Source organism: Pongo abelii, chromosome 19 (genome assembly GCF_028885655.2).
Source record: "Pongo abelii isolate AG06213 chromosome 19, NHGRI_mPonAbe1-v2.0_pri, whole genome shotgun sequence".
Taxonomy (NCBI): domain Eukaryota; kingdom Metazoa; phylum Chordata; class Mammalia; order Primates; family Hominidae; genus Pongo; species Pongo abelii.
In genome coordinates, this window is record NC_072004.2 from 21591232 (window position 1) to 21607550 (window position 16319).

At 41.6% G+C, this 16319-nt stretch overlaps 1 protein-coding gene across 7 annotated transcripts in view; it reads left to right on the plus strand.

The window, feature by feature from the left end:
- LOC100443043 (coiled-coil domain-containing protein 144A) overlaps nucleotides 1-16319 on the plus strand; it is a 142721-nt gene that overhangs the window by 36734 nt on the left and 89668 nt on the right. For 4 of the 7 annotated variants that reach the window (XM_054536306.2, XM_054536307.2, XM_054536314.2 and 1 more), the window contains 2 exons: nucleotides 3285-3656; nucleotides 11589-11720. In XM_054536306.2, coding sequence (XP_054392281.1) covers nucleotides 3285-3656; nucleotides 11589-11720 — 504 coding nt within the window. The remainder of the gene's footprint in view (nucleotides 1-3284; nucleotides 3657-11588; nucleotides 11721-16319) is intronic. The other 3 variants (XM_054536316.2, XM_054536312.2, XM_054536313.2) reach the window with 1 other exon arrangement.

Below are 16319 nucleotides of genomic sequence, written 5' to 3' on the forward strand. Positions count from 1 at the left end.
TCTTCCTCCATCCCTTTATTTTGAGCCTATGTGTGTCTCTGCACTTGAGTTGGGTCTCCTGAATACAGCACACCGATGGGTCTTGACTCTATCCAATTTGCCAGTCTGTGTCTTTTACTTGGGGCATTTAGCCCATTTAAATTTAAGGTTAATATTGTTATGTGTGAATTTGATCCTGTCATTATGATGTTAGCTGGTTATTTTGCCCCTTAGTTGATGCAGTTTCTTCCTAGCATCGAAGGTCTTTACAATTTGTCATGTTTTTGCAGTGGGTGGTACCGGTTGTTCCTTTCCATGTTTAGTGCTTCCTTCAGGAGCTCTTGTAAGTCAAGGCAGGCCTGGTGGTGACCAAATCTCTCAGCATTTGCTTGTCTGTAAAGCATTTTATGTCTTCTTCACTTATGAAGCTTAGCTTGTTTGGCTGTATATGAAATCCTGAGCTGAAAATTCTTTTCTTTAATAATGTCGAATACAAGCCAGAAGACTCTCTTCTGACTTGTAGAGACTCTGTTGAGAGATCCACTGTTAATCTGATATGCTTCCCTTTGTGGGTAACTTGACCTGTCTCTCTGGCTGCCCTTAACACTTTTTTCTTCATTTCAACCTTGGTGAATCTGAGAATTATGTGTCTTGGGGTTGCTCTTCTCGAGGAGTACCTTTGTGGTGGTCTCTGTCTTTCCTGAATTTGAATGTTGGCCTGCCTTGCTAGGTTGGGGACGTTCTCCTGGATAATATTCTGAAGAGTGTTTTCCAACTTGGTTCCATTTTCCGCGTCACTTTCAGGTACACCCATCAAACATAGATTTGGTCTTTTCACATAGTCCCATGTTTCTTGGAGGTTTTGTTCCTTTGGTTTTACTCTTTTTTCTCTAAACTTCTCTTCTCACTTTATTTCATTAAGTTGACCTTCAATTACTGATACCCTTTCTTCCACTTGATGGAATCTGCTATTGAAGCTTGTGCGTGCGTCAGGTAGTTCTCATGCCATGGTTTTCAGCTCCATCAGGTCATTTAAGGTCTTCTCTACACTGTTTATTCTAGTTAGCCATTCGTCTTATCTTTTTTCAAGGTTTTTAGCTTCCTCGCAATGGGTTCGAACATCCTTCTTTATCTTCGAGAAGTTTGTTATTACCAACCTTCTGAGGGCTGCTTCTGTCATCTCATCAAAGTCATTCTCCATCCAGCTTTGTTCTGTTGCTGGGTAGGAGCTGCGGTCCTTTGGAGGAGAAGAGGCACTCTGGTTTTTAGAATTTTCAGGTTTTCTGCTCTGGTTTCTCCCCATCTTTGTGGTTTTATCTACCTTTGGTCTTTGACTTTGGTGACCTACAGATGGGGTTGTGGTGTGTATGTCCTTATTTTTGATGTTGATGCTATTCCTTTCTGTTTGTTAGTTTTCCTTCTAACAGTCAGGTCCCTGAGCTGCAGGTCTGTTGGAGTTTACTGGAGGTCCACTCCAGATGCTGTTTGGCTAGTTGTCACTAGCGACGGCTGCAGAACAGCAAATATTGCAGAACAGCAAATATTGTCGCCTGATCTTTCCTCTGCAAGCTTCATCCCAGAGGGGCACCCGCCTGTATGAGGTGTTAGTCAGCCCCTACTGGGAAGTGACTCCCAGATAGGCTACACGGGGTCCAGGGACCCACTGAGGAGGCAGTCTGTCTGTTCTCCCAGCTCAGACACTGTGCTGGGAGAACCACTGCTCTCTTCCCAGCTGTCAGACAGGGAGGTTTAAGTCTGCAGAAGTTTCTGCTGCCTTTTGTTCAGCTATGTCCTGTCTCCAGAGATGGAGTCTAGAGGCAGTAGGCCTTGCTGAGCTTTGGTGGGCTCCGCCCAGTTTGAGCTTCTCTGGCTTCTTTGTTTACCTACCCAAGCCTCAGCTATGGCAGACGCCACTTTCTCTGCCAGGCTGCTGCCTAGAAGGTCGATCTCAGACTGCTGCACTAGCAGTGAGCAAGGCTCCGTGGGTGTGGGACCCACCGAGTCAGGCGCAGGATATAATCTCCTGGTGTGCCATTTGCTAAGACCTTTGGGAAAGCACAGTATTTGGGTGGGAGTGTCCCGTTTTTCCAGGTACCTTCTGTCACGGCTTCCCTTGGCTAGGAAAGGGAAATCTCCCAACCCCTTGCGCTTCCCAGGTAAGGCAATGCCCTGACCTGCTTCAGATTGCCCTCTGTTGGCTGCACCCACTTTCCAACCAGTCCCAGTGAGATGAACCAGGTAACTCAGTTGTAAATGCAGAAATCCCCTGTCTTCTGCGTCTGTCACATTCGGAGCTGCAGACAAGAGCTGTTCCTATTTGGGCATCTTGGAATGGAATCTTTTTTTTCTCTGTCAATTATCTGGTCCATTCTGATTTTCCATTTAGGAATAGCTTGTGAAAAGCATATTGTTTGGTCCTCTAAATCTGTAATTGTGTGTAGAAACAGATGATTTCTAAGTAATAGGAGTTTGGGAAATCTTTCTCATCATCTTTGTTTCTTAATCGACCTAAGTCTCTCTGTCAGTCTTCCAAGTGGCATATGGATTGTGAAACTCATTTAGACATATATCATGTGACCTTCAGAACCAGGAGGGGCATCAAGACAATCACTAAAGGAAATGCGATGAGCTTCAGGGCTTTTTCCTTTTACTGACTTAAAGATGAGATGCAGCTAACAATAAGATGGGAATACAGTAGAAAGGAAGCAATGACTAAGAAGAGATACAAATATGTATCTGGCGGGCATGGTGGCAAATACCTATAGTCTCAGCTACTAGGGAGCATGAGGCAGGAGGATGGCTTGAGCCCAGGAGTTCTGGGCCATAGGGTGCTATGCTGATCATGTGTTCACACTAAGTTCGGCATCAATATGGTGACCTCCTGGGAGTGGTGCACCACCAGATAGGCTAAGGAAGGGTGAACCAACCCAGGTGAGAAATGGAGCAGGTCATAAGTAATTTCCGTGCTGATCAGTAGTGGGATCGCGCCTGTGAACAGCTACTGCATTCCAACCTGGGCAACATAGTGAGACCTCATCTTTTACTAAAAAAAAAAAAAAAGAAAAAAAGGAAAAGAAAAGGGAAAAAAAAGGTGTCCCACCCTGAGAGCTGCAGCAAATATTCCTGGCCAATGAATCTGTTTATTGTACTTTCATATTTTCAGGTTTATCTGTTTAACTCAAACTGTTGGAACTTACAATACCATCATGACCACCTTAAATATTTTTCAACAACAAGTATATACACTTTTATATATGTATTTTACTGTATGTAGAATCATGATCTTTTATTTTTTTTTTTTAAAGAAAATCCAAAGAGGTAGGAAGTCAAAGCCTTCCTTACAATCAGAGGATGCAGAGGATACAGATGAGCTTTTAAGAATCCTGAGTACAGAACTTGAATTTCTTGATTTGGATCAAATGAGTCCTGAGGAAAAACAGATTAGTTCCCCCGCAAGGCAGCCCTTGGTAGAGCTTGAGGAGAAAACTGACCGGATGACACAAGATGAAGTGGGACGAGAAAGAAGGGACTTAAAGCCAGAAAACAGAGAGGAGGGACAAGAAATTAGAGTATCCGACATCCAGTCCAAAGCAGGGATCTCCAGGCAGTCACTGGTGTCCAGGACCCCAGAGGACATTCTGTTTCAAAAGGATAAAAGCGACCCAGTGTATCCCTTGGTAAGTGTAATGCTTTTAAATCTCCCCCAGCGCTTTGAGAGTATTGTGCAATAGGGGAATTTTATGCATGTGGGGGGAAAGATACCAGCAGAAGGATACTTTTTAAACTAATAATAGACTTGTATCTTTTTTACTTTTTGGATGGAGTCTCGCTCTGTTGCCCAGGCTAGAGCGCAGTGGTACGATCTTGGCTCACTGCAGCCTCCACCTCCCAGGTTCAAGCGATTTTTGTGCGTCAGTTTCTGGAGTAGCTGGGATTAGGCGCATGAGCCACCATGCCTGGCTAATTTTTGTATTTTTAGTAGAGATGGGGTCTCGCCATGTTGGCCAGGTTGGTTTTGAACACCTGACCTCAGGTAATCCACCTGCCTTGGCCTCCCAAAGTGCTAGGATTACAGGCATGTGCCACCACTCCTGGCCTAGACTTGTGTCTTTTAAAGTTCAGTTAATAGCTCTGACTGGAATATCTGTGACTGAACATGAACTTGAGAGCTGCATGTGGGTTCAGTGGTATTGCTCAGCAGGCAGGAAATTCCAGACATAGTTTGTCTGTTGCATAGGGTGCTATGTCACATGTGAGATTCAAACTCCATTCCGCGCCTCTTCCCAGCTTCCTCCTCCCCCTTTCCTTCTCGCTTCCTCTCCCTCTTCTTAGCCTCCCCTCCCCTTTCCTTTTTCTCTCCTCCCCTCCTGTCCCCTCTCCTTTTCCTCTCTCACATTATAAAATTCCTCCTTCAAGCCACCAATTCCACCCCTTCCCCTTCTTGCCTCACCTCTTCTCCCTTCATATCTTTTTTGTTTTTTAATTAATTAATTTTTTTATTATACTTTAAGTTCTAGGATACATGTGCACAACGTACAGGTTTGTGACATAGGTATATATGTGCCATGCTGGTTTGCTGCATCCATTAACTCGTCATTTACATTAGGTGTTTCTCCTAATGCTGTCCCTCCCGCCCCCACCCCATGATAGGCCCCGGTGTGTGACGTTCACCGCCCTGTGTCCAAGTGTTCTCATTGTTCAGTTCCCACCTATGAGTGAGAACATGTGGTGTTTGGTTTTCTGTCCTTGTGATAGTTTACTCAGAAAGATGGTTCCCAGCTTCATCCATGTCCCTGCAAAGGACATGAACTCATCCGTTTTAATGGCTGCATAGTATTCCCTGGTGTTTATGTGCCACATCTTCTTAATCCAGTCTATCATTGATGGATATTTGGGTTGGTTCCAAGTCTTTGCCATTGTGAATAGTGCTGTAATAAACATACGAGTGTGTGTGTCTTTATACTAGCATGATTTATAATCCTTTGGGTATATACCCAGTAATGGGATCACTGGGTCAAATGGTATTTCTAGTTCTAGATCCTTGAGGAATCGCCACACTGTCTTTCACAATGGTTGAACTAGTTTACACTCCCACCAACAGTGTAAAAGTGTTCCTGTTTCTCCACATCCTCTCCAGCACCTGTTGTTTCCTGACTTTTTAATGATCGCCATTCTAACTGGTGTGAGATGGTATCTCACTGTGGTTTTGATTTGCATTTCTCTGATGACCAGTGATGATGAGCATGTTTTCATGTGTTTGTTGGCTGCATAAATGTCTTCTTTTGAGCAGTTTCTGTTCATATCCTTTGCTCACTTTTTGATGGGGTTGTTTGTGTTTTTCTCATAAATTTGTTTAAGTTCTTTGTAGACTCTGGATATTAATCCTTTGTCAGATGGGTAGATTGCACAAATTTTCTCCCATTCTGTAGGTTGCCCATTCACTCTGATGGTAGTTTCTTTTGCTGTGCAGAAGCTCTTTAGTTTAATTAGATCCCATTTGTCTATTTTGGCTTTTGTTGCCATTGCTTTTGGTGTTTTAGTCATGAAGTCCTTGCCCATGCCTATGTCCTGAATGGTATTGCCTAGGTTTTCTTCTAGGTTTTTTATGGTTTCAGGTCTAACATTTAAGTCTTTAATCCATCTTGAATTAATTTTTGTCTAAGGTGTAAGGAAGGGATCCAGTTTCAGCTTTCTGCATATGGCTAACCAGTTTTCCCAGCACCATTTATTAAATAGGGAATCCTTTCCCCATTTCTTGTTTTTGTCAGGTTTGTCAAAGATCAGATAGTTGTAGATGTGTGGTGTTATTTCTGAGGCCTCTGTTCTGTTCCATTGGTCTATATCTCTGTTTTGGTATCAGTACCATGCTGTTTTGGTTACTGTAGCCTTGTAGTGTAGTTTGAGGTCAGGTAGGATTATGCCTCCAGCTTTGTGCTTTTTGCTTAGGATTGTCTTGGCAATGAGGGCTCTTTTATGGTTCCATATGAACTTTAAAGTAGTTTTTTCCAATTCTGTGAAGAAAGTCATTGGTAGCTTGATGGGGATGGCATTGAATCTATAAAATACCTTGGGTAGTATGGCCATTTTGCCATATTGATTCTTCCTATCCGTGAGCATGGAATGATCTTCCATTTGTTTGTGTCCTCCTTTATTTTGTTGAGCAGTGGTTTGTAGTTCTCCTTGAAGATGTCCTTCACATCCCTTGTAAGTTAGATTCCTAGGTATTTTATTCTCTTTGTAGCAATTGTGAATGGGAGTTCACTCATGATTTTACTCTCTGTTCGTCCGTTATTGGTGTATAGGAATGCTTGTGATTTTTGCACATTGATTTTGTATCCTGAGAATTTGTTCAAGTTGCTTATCAGCTTAAGGAGATTTTGGGCTGAGATGATGGGGTTTTCTAAATATACAATCATGTCATCTGCAAACAGGGACAATTTGACTTCCTCTTTTCCTAATTGAATACACTTTATTTCTTTCTCTTGCCTGATTGCCCTGGACAGAGCTTCCAACACTATGTTGAATAGGAGTGGTGAGAGAGGGCATTGCTGTCTTGTGCCTGTTTTCAAAGGGAATGCCTCCAGTTTTTGCCCATTCAGTATGATATTGGCTGTGGGTTTGTCATAAATAGCTCTTATTATTTTGAGATATGTTCCATCAATACCTAGTTTATTGAGAATTTTTAGCATGAAGGGCTGTTGAATTTTGTTGAAGGCCTTTTCTGCATTGATTTGAGATAATCATGTGGTTTCTGTCATTGGTTCTGTTTATGTGATGGATTATGTTTATTGATTTGCGTATGGTGAACCAGCCTTGCATCCCAGGGATGAAGCCGACTTGATCGTGGTGGATAAGCTTTTTGATGAGCTGCTGGTTTTGATTTGTCAGTATTTTATCGAGGATTTTTGCATTGATGTTCATCAGAGATATTGGTCTAAAATTCTGTTTTTATTTTGTTGTGTCTCTGCCAGCCTTTGATATCAGGATGATGCTGGCCTCCTAAAATGAGTCAGGGAGGATTCCCTCTTTTTCTATTGATTGGAATAGTTTCAGAAGGATTGGTACTAGCTCCTCTTTGTACCTCTGGTAAAATTTGGCTGTGAATCTGTCTGGTCCTGGACTTTTTTTGGTTGATAGGCTATTGATTGTTGCCTCAATTTCAGAGCCTGTTATTGGTCTATTCAGAGATTCAACTTCTTCCTGGTTTAGTCTTGGGAGGGGGTATGTGTTCAGGAATTTATCCATTTCTTCTAGGTTTTCTAGTTTATTTGCATAGAGGTGTTTATAGCATTCTTTGATGGTAGTTTGTATTTCTGTGTGATTGGTGGTGATATCCCCTTTGTCATTTTTTATTGCATCTATTTGATTCTTCTGTCTTTTCTTCTTTATTAGTCTTGCTAGTGTTCTATCAATTTTGTTGATCTTTTCCAAAAACCAGCTCTTGGATTCATTGATTTTTTTGAAAGGTTTTTTTTGTGTCTCTGTCTCCTTCAATTCTGCTCTGATCTTAGTTATTTCTTGCCTTCTGCTAGCTTTTGAATTTGTTTGTTCTTGCTTCTCTAGTTCTTTTAATTGTGACCTTATGGTGTTGATTTTAGATCTTTCCTGCTTTCTCTTGTGGTCATTTAGTGCTATAAATTTCCCTCTACACACTGCTTTAAATGTGTCCCAGAGATTCTGGTACGTTGTGTCTTTGTTCTTACTGCTTTGAAAGAACATCTTTATTTCTGCCTTCATTTCATTATTTACCCAGTAGTCATTCAGGAGCAGGTTGTTCAGTTTCCGTGTAGTTGTGTGGTATGGAGTGAGTTTCTTAATCCCGAGTTCTAATTCAATTGCACCATGGTCTGAGAGACAGTTTTTTGTGATTTCTGTTCTTTTACATTTGCTGAGGAGTGCTTTACTTCCAACTATGTGGTCAATTTTGGAATAAGTGCGATATGGTGCTGAGGAGAATGTATATTCTGTTGATTTTGGGTGGAAAGTTCTATAGATGTCTATTAGGTCTCCTTGATGCAGAGCTGAGTTCAAGTCCTGCATATGGTTGTTAACCTTCTGTCTCATTGTTCTGTCTAATATTGACAGTGGGGTGTTAAAGTCTCCCTTTATTATTGTGTGGGAGTCTAGGTCTCCCTGTAGGTCTCTAAGGACTTGCTTTATGAATCTGAGTGCTCCTGTATTGTTTGCATATATACGTAGGGTAGTTAGCGCCTCTTGTTGAATTGATCCCTTTACCATTATGAAATGCCCTTCTTTGTCCCTTTTGATCTTTGTTGGTTTAAAGTCTGTTTTATCAGAGACTAGGATCGCAATCCCTGTTCTTTTCTGCTTTCTGTTTGCTTGGCAGGTCTTCCTCCATCCCTTTATTTTGAGCCTATGTGTGTCTCTGCACTTGAGTTGGGTCTCCTGAATACAGCACACCGATGGGTCTTGACTCTATCCAATTTGCCAGTCTGTGTCTTTTACTTGGGGCATTTAGCCCATTTAAATTTAAGGTTAATATTGTTATGTGTGAATTTGATCCTGTCATTATGATGTTAGCTGGTTATTTTGCCCCTTAGTTGATGCAGTTTCTTCCTAGCATCGAAGGTCTTTACAATTTGTCATGTTTTTGCAGTGGGTGGTACCGGTTGTTCCTTTCCATGTTTAGTGCTTCCTTCAGGAGCTCTTGTAAGTCAAGGCAGGCCTGGTGGTGACCAAATCTCTCAGCATTTGCTTGTCTGTAAAGCATTTTATGTCTTCTTCACTTATGAAGCTTAGCTTGTTTGGCTGTATATGAAATCCTGAGCTGAAAATTCTTTTCTTTAATAATGTCGAATACAAGCCAGAAGACTCTCTTCTGACTTGTAGAGACTCTGTTGAGAGATCCACTGTTAATCTGATATGCTTCCCTTTGTGGGTAACTTGACCTGTCTCTCTGGCTGCCCTTAACACTTTTTTCTTCATTTCAACCTTGGTGAATCTGAGAATTATGTGTCTTGGGGTTGCTCTTCTCGAGGAGTACCTTTGTGGTGGTCTCTGTCTTTCCTGAATTTGAATGTTGGCCTGCCTTGCTAGGTTGGGGACGTTCTCCTGGATAATATTCTGAAGAGTGTTTTCCAACTTGGTTCCATTTTCCGCGTCACTTTCAGGTACACCCATCAAACGTAGATTTGGTCTTTTCACATAGTCCCATGTTTCTTGGAGGTTTTGTTCCTTTGGTTTTACTCTTTTTTCTCTAAACTTCTCTTCTCACTTTATTTCATTAAGTTGACCTTCAATTACTGATACCCTTTCTTCCACTTGATGGAATCTGCTATTGAAGCTTGTACGTGCGTCAGGTAGTTCTTGTGCCATGGTTTTCAGCTCCATCAGGTCATTTAAGGTCTTCTCTACACTGTTTATTCTAGTTAGCCATTCATCTAATCTTTTTTCAAGGTTTTTAGCTTCGTCACGATGGGTTCGAACATCCTCCTTTATCTTCGAGAAGTTTGTTATTACCAACTTTCTGAAGGCTGCTTCTGTCATCTCATCAAAGTCATTATCCGTCCAGCTTTGTTCTGTTGCTGGGTAGGAGCTGCGGTCCTTTGGAGGAGAAGAGGCACTCTGGTTTTTAGAATTTTCAGGTTTTCTGCTCTGGTTTCTCCCCATCTTTGTGGTTTTATCTACCTTTGGTCTTTGACGTTGATGACCTACAGGTGGGATTTTGGTGTGTATGTCCTTATTGTTGATGTTGATGCTATTCCTTTCTGTTTGTTAGTTTTCCTTCTAACAGTCAGGTCCCTGAGCTGCAGGTCTGTTGGAGTTTACCGGAGGTCCACTCCAGATGCTGTTTGGCTAGGTATCACCAGCGAAGGCTACAGAACAGCAAATATTGCAGAACAGCAAATATTGCTGCCTGATCTTTCCTCTGGAAGCTTCGTCCCAGAGGGGCACCCACCTGTATGAGGTGTCAGTTGGCCCCTACTGGGAGGGGTCTTCCAGATAGGCTACACGGGGATCAGGGACCCGCTGAGGAGGCAGTCTGTTCATTCTTTGAGTTCAAACACCGTGCTGTGAAAACCACTGTTGTCTTCAGAGCTGTCAGACTGGGATGTTTAAGTCTGTAGAAGTTTCTGTTGCCTTTTGTTCTGCTATACCCTGTCCCCAGAGATGGAATCTAGAGACAGTACGCCTTGCTGAGCTTTGGTGGGCTCCACAGAGTTTGAGCTTCCTTGGCTTCTGTGTTTACCTACCCAAATCTCAGCAATGATAGACGCCCCTTTCCCTGCCAGTGTGCTTCCTGGCACGTTGATCTCAGACTGCTGCACTAGCATTGAGCAAGGCTCCGTGGGCGTGGGACCCGCCCAGCCAGGTGCAGGATATAATCTCCTGGTGTGCTGTTTGCTAAGACTGTTGAAAAAGCACAGTATTTGTGTGGGAGAGTCCTGTTTTTCCAGGTACCATCTGTCACAGCTTCCCTTGGCTAGGAAAGGGAAATCTCCCGACCTCTTGAGCTTCCGTGGTGAGACGATGTCCTGCCCTACTTCTATTCGCCCTCCATGGGCTGCACCTACTTTCCAACCAGCCCCAGTGAGATGAACCAGGTACCTCAGCTGGAAATGCAGAACTCCCCCATGTTGTGCATCTATCACGCTAGGAGCTGCAGAGTGGAGCAGTTCCTATTCAGGCATCTTGGAAAGGAATCTGTTTTTTCTCTATCAATTATCTGGTCCATTCTGTTTTTCCACTTAGGAATAGCTTATGAAAGCATACTGTTTGGTTCTGTAAATCTCTAATTGTGTGTAGTAACAGATGATTTCTAAGTAATAGGAGTTTAGGAAAACTTTCTCATAATCTTTGTTTCTTAATTGACCTAAGTCTCTCTGTCAGTCTTCCAAGTGGTATATGGATTGTGAAACTCATTTAGCCGTATATCATGTGACCTTCAGAACCAGGAGAAGCATCAAGAAAATTGCTAAAGGAAATGCGATGAGCTTGAGGGCTTTTTCCTTTTACTGACATAAAGATGAGATGCAGCTAACAATAAGATGGGAATACAGTAGAAAGGAAGCAATGACTAAGAAGAGATATAAAAATGTATCTGGCGGACATGGTGGCAAACACTTGTAGTCTCAGCTACTCGGGAGCCTGAGGCAGGAGGATTGCTTGAGCCCAGGAGTTCGGAGCCGTAGTGTGCTATGCCGATCAGGTGTTCACACTAAGTTCGGCATGAATATGGTGACCTCCTGGGAGCAGGGCACCACCACATTGGCTAAGGAAGGGTGAACTGGCCCAGGTCGGAAATGGAGCAGGTCATAAGTAACTCCTGTGCTGATCAGTAGTGCCATCGCACCTGTGAACAGCTTCTGCATTCCAGCCTGGGCAACATAGTGAGACCTCATCTCTTACTAAAAAAAAAAAGGAAAAGAAAAAAAAAGTGTCAAGCCCTGAGAGATGCAGCAAATATTCCTGGCCAATGAATCTGTTTATTGTGCTTTCATGTTTTTGGGTTTATCTGTTTAACTCAAACTGTTGGAACTTGCAATTCCATTGTAACCACTTTAAATATTTTTCAACAACAAGCGTATACACTTTAATATATGTATTTTACTGTATGTGGCATCATTATCTTTTATTTCTTTTTAAAGAAAACCCAAAGAGATAGCAAGTCAGAGCCTTCCTTACAATCAGAGGATGCACAAACAGATGAGCTTTTAACAGTCCTGAGCACAGAACTTGAATTTCTTGATTTGGATCAAATCAGTCCTGAGAAACAACAGGTTAGTTCTCCTGCAAGGCAGCCCTTGGAAGAGCTTGAGGAGAAAACCGACCAGATGCCCCAAGATGAACTGGGACAAGAAAGAGGGGACTTGGAGTCAGAAAACAGGGAGGAGGGACAAGAAAGGAGAGTATCAGACATCCAGTCCAAAGCAGGGATCTCCAGGCAGTCACTGGTGTCCAACACCACAGAGGACATTCTGTTTCAAAAGGGAAATCTCCCGACCCCTTGAGCTTCCATGGTGAGACGATGTCCCGCCCTACGTCGGTTCACCCTCCTTGGGCTGCAGCTACTTTCCCAACGAGTCCCAGTGAGATGAACCAGGTACCTCTGTTGGAAATGCAGAAATCCCCCATCTTGTGCATCTATCACGCTAGGAGCTGCAGACTGGAGCAGTTCCTATTCGGGCATCTTGGAAAGGAATCTGTTTTTTCTCTATCAATTATCTGGTCCATTCTGTTTTTCCACTTAGGAATAGCTTATGAAATCATGCTGTTTGGTTCTGTAAATCTTTAATTGTGTGTAGTAACAGATGATTTCATTGTGGTTTTGGTTTGCATTTCTCTGATGACCAGTGATGATGAGCATTTTTTCATGTGTTTGTTGGCTGCATAAATGTCTTCTTTTGAGCAGCATCTGTTCATATCCTTTGCCCAGTTTTTGATGGGGTTGTTTGTTTTTTTCTTGTAAATTTGTTTAAGTTCTTTGTTTAATATCTCTGGATATTAGCCCTTTGTCAGATGGGTAGATTGCACAAATTTTCTCCCATTCTGTAGGTTGCCTGTTCACTCTGATGGTAGTTTCTTTTGCTGTGCAGAAGCTCTTTAGTTTAATTAGATCCCATTTGTCTATTTTTTTGGCTTTTGTTGCCATTGCTTTTGGTGTTTTAGTCATGAAGTCCTTGCCGATGCCTATGTCCTGAATGGTATTGCCTAGGTTTTCTTCTAGGGTTTTTATGGTTTCAGATCTAACATTTAAGTCTTTAATCCATCTTGAATTAATTTTTGTCTAAGGTGTAAGGAAGGGATCCAGTTTCAGCTTTCTACACATGGCTAACCAGTTTTCCCAGCACAATTTATTAAATAGGGAATCCTTTCCCCATTTCTGGTTTTTGTCAGGTTTGTCAAAGATCAGATAGTTGTAGATGTGTGGTGTTATTTCTGAGGACTCTTTTGTGTTGCTTTGGTCTGTATCTCTGTTTTGGTACCAGTACCATGCTGTTTTGGTTACTGTAGCCTTGTAGTGTAGTTTGAAGTCAGGTAGCGTGATGCCTCCAGCTTTGTGCTTTTTGCTTAGGATTGTCTTGGCAATGCGGGCTCATTTTTGGTTCCATATGAACTTTAAAGTAGTTTTTTTCCGAGTCTGTGAAGAAAGTCGTTGGTAGCTTGATGGGGATGGCATTTAATCTATAAAATACCTTGTGTAATATGGCCATTTTCACGATATTGATTCTTCCTATCTATGAGCATGGAATGTTCTTCCATTTGTTTGTATCCTGCTTTATTTCATTGAGCAGTGGTTTGTAGTTCTCCTTGAAGATGTCCTTTACATCCCTTGTAAGTTGGATTCCTAGGTATTTTATTCTTTTTGTAGCATTTGTGAATGGGAGTTCACTCATGATTTTGCTCTCTGTTTGTCTGTTATTAGTGTATAGGAATGCTTGTGATTTTTGCACATTGATTTTGTATCCTGAGACTTTGCTGAAGTTGCTTATCAGCTTAAGGAGATTTTGGGCTGAAACGATGGGGTTTTCTAAATATACAATCATGTCATCTGCAAACGGGGACAATTTGACTTCCTCTTTTACTAATCGAATACAATTTATTTCTTTCTCTTGCCTTATTGCCCTGGCCAGAGCTTCCAACACTATGTTGAATAGGAGTGGTGAGAGAGGGCATCCCTGTCTTGTGCCAGTTTCAAAGGGAATGCCTCCAGTTTTTGCCCATTCAGTATGATATTGGCTGTGGGTTTGTCATAAATAGCTCTTATTATTTTGAGATATGTTCCATCAAAACCTAGTTTATTGAGAGTTTTTAGCATGAAGGGCTGTTGAATTTTGTCGAAGGCCTTTTCTGCATCGATTTGAGATAATCATGTGGTTTCTGTCATTGGTTCTGTTTATGTGATGGATTATGTTTATTGATTTGCGTATGGTGAACCAGCCTTGCATCCCAGGGATGCAGCCGACTTGATCATGGTGGATAAGCTTTTTGATATGCTGCTGGATTCGGTTTGCCAGTATTTTATTGAGGATTTTCACATTGATATTCATCAGGGATATTGGTCTAAAATTCTGTTTTTATTTTGTTGTGTCTCTGCCAGGTTTTGGTATCAGGATGATGCTGGCCTCCTAAAATGAGTCAGAGAGGATTCCCTCTTTTTCTGTTGATTGGAATAGTTTCAGAAGGATTGGTACCAGCTCCTCTTTGTACCTCTGGTAGAATTTGGCTGTGAATTCGTCTGGTCCTGGACTTTTTTTGGTTGGTAGGGTATTGATTGTTGCCTCAATTTCAGAGCCTGTTATTGATCTATTCAGAGATTCAACTTCTTCCTGGTGTAGTCTTGGGAGGGTGTATGTGTTCAGGAATTTATCCGTTTCTTGTAGATTTTCTAGTTTATTTTTGTAAAAGTGTTTATAATATTCTCTGATGGTAGTTTGTATTTCTGGGTGATCAGTGGTGATATCCCCTTTATTGTTTTTTATTGCATGTATTTGATTCTTCTCTCTTTTCTTCTTTATTAGTCTTGCTAGCATTCTATCAATGTTGTTGATCTTTTCAAAAAACCAGCTCGTGGATTCATTGATTTTTTGAAAGGTTTCTTTTCTGTGTCTGTATCTCCTTCAGTTCTGCTGTGATCTTAGTTATTTCTTGCCTTCTGCTAGCTTTTGAATTTGTTTGTTCTTATTTCTCTAGTTCTTTTAACTGTGATGTTAGGGTGTCAATTTTAGATCTTTCCTGCTTTGTCTTGTGGGCATTTAGTGCTATAAATTTCCCTCACACCCTGCTTTAAATGTGTCCCAGAGATTCTGGTACATTGTGTCTTTTTTCTCATTGGTTTCAAAGAACATCTTTATTTTGGCCTTCGTTTTGTTATTTACCCGGTAGTCATTCAGGAGCAGGATGTTCAGTTTCCATGTAGTTGTGCGGTTTGGGGTGGGTTTCTTAATCCTGAGTTCTAATTTGATTGCACCGTAGTCTGAGAGACAGTTTTTTGTGATTTCTATTCTTTTACATTTGCTGAGGAGTGCTTTACTTCCAACTATGTGGTCAATTATGGAATAAGTGCGATGTGGTGCTGAGAAGAACGTATGTTCTGTTGATTTTGGGTGGAGAGTTCTGTAGATGTCTATTAGGTCTGCTTGGTGCAGAGCTGAGTTCAAGTCCTGGATATCCTTGTTAACCTGTCTCATTGATCTGTCTAATATTGACAGTGGGGTGTTAAAGTCTCCCATTATTATTGTGCGGGAGTCTAAGTCTCTTTGTAGGTCTCTAAGGACTTGCTTTATGAATCTGGGTGCTCCTGTATTGGGTGCATATATATGTAGGATAGTTAACTCTTCTTGTTGAATTGATCCCTTTACCATTATGTAATGCCCTTCTTTGTCCCTTTTGATCTTTGTTGGTGTAAAGCCTGTTTTATTAGAGACTAGGATTGCAACCCCTGTTCTTTTTTGCTTCCTGTTTGCTTGGTAGATCTTCCTCCATCCCTTTATTTTGAGCCTGTGTGTGTCTGCACGTGAGATGGGTCTCCTGAATACAGCACCCTGATGGGTCTTGATTCTTTATCCAAGTTGTCAGTATGTTTCTTTTAATTGGGGCATTTAGCCCATTTACATTTAAGGTTAATATTTTTACGTGTGAGTTTGATCCTGTCATTATGAGTTTAGCTGGTTATTTTGCCCATTAGTTGATGCAGTTTCTTTCTATCATTGATGGTCTTTACAATTTGTCAAGTTTTTGCAGTGGCTGGTACTGGTTGTTACTTTCCATGTTTAGTGCCTCCTTCAGGAGCTCTTGTAAGGCAGGCCTGGTGGTGACAAAATCAGCATTTGCTTGCCTGTAAAGGATTTTATTTCTCCTTCACTCATGAAGCTTAGTTTGGCTGTATATGAAATTCTGAGTTGAAAATTCTTTTCTTTAAGAATGTTGAATATTGGCCCCCACTCTCTTCTGGCTTGTAGAGTTTCTGTCGAGAGATCCACTGTTAGTCTGATGGGCTTCCCTTTGTGGGTAACTCGACCTTTCTCTCTGGCTGCCCTTAACACTTTTTCCTTCATTTCAACCTTGGTGAATCTGAGAATTATGTGTCTTGGGGTTGTTCTTCTCGAGGAGTAACTTTGTGGTGGTCTCTGTCTTTCCTGAACTTGAATGTTGGCCTGCCTCTGTTAGGTTGCAGACATTCTCCTGGATAATATCCTGAAGAGTGTTTTCCAACTTGGTTCCATTCTCCCCATCACTGTCAGGTACACCAATCAAACTTAGATTTGGTCTTTTCACATTGTCCTATATTTCTTGGAGGCTTTGTTCATTTCTTTTTACTCTGTTTTCTCTAAACTTCTCTTCTCACTTTATTTCATTAAGTTGAAATTCAATCACTG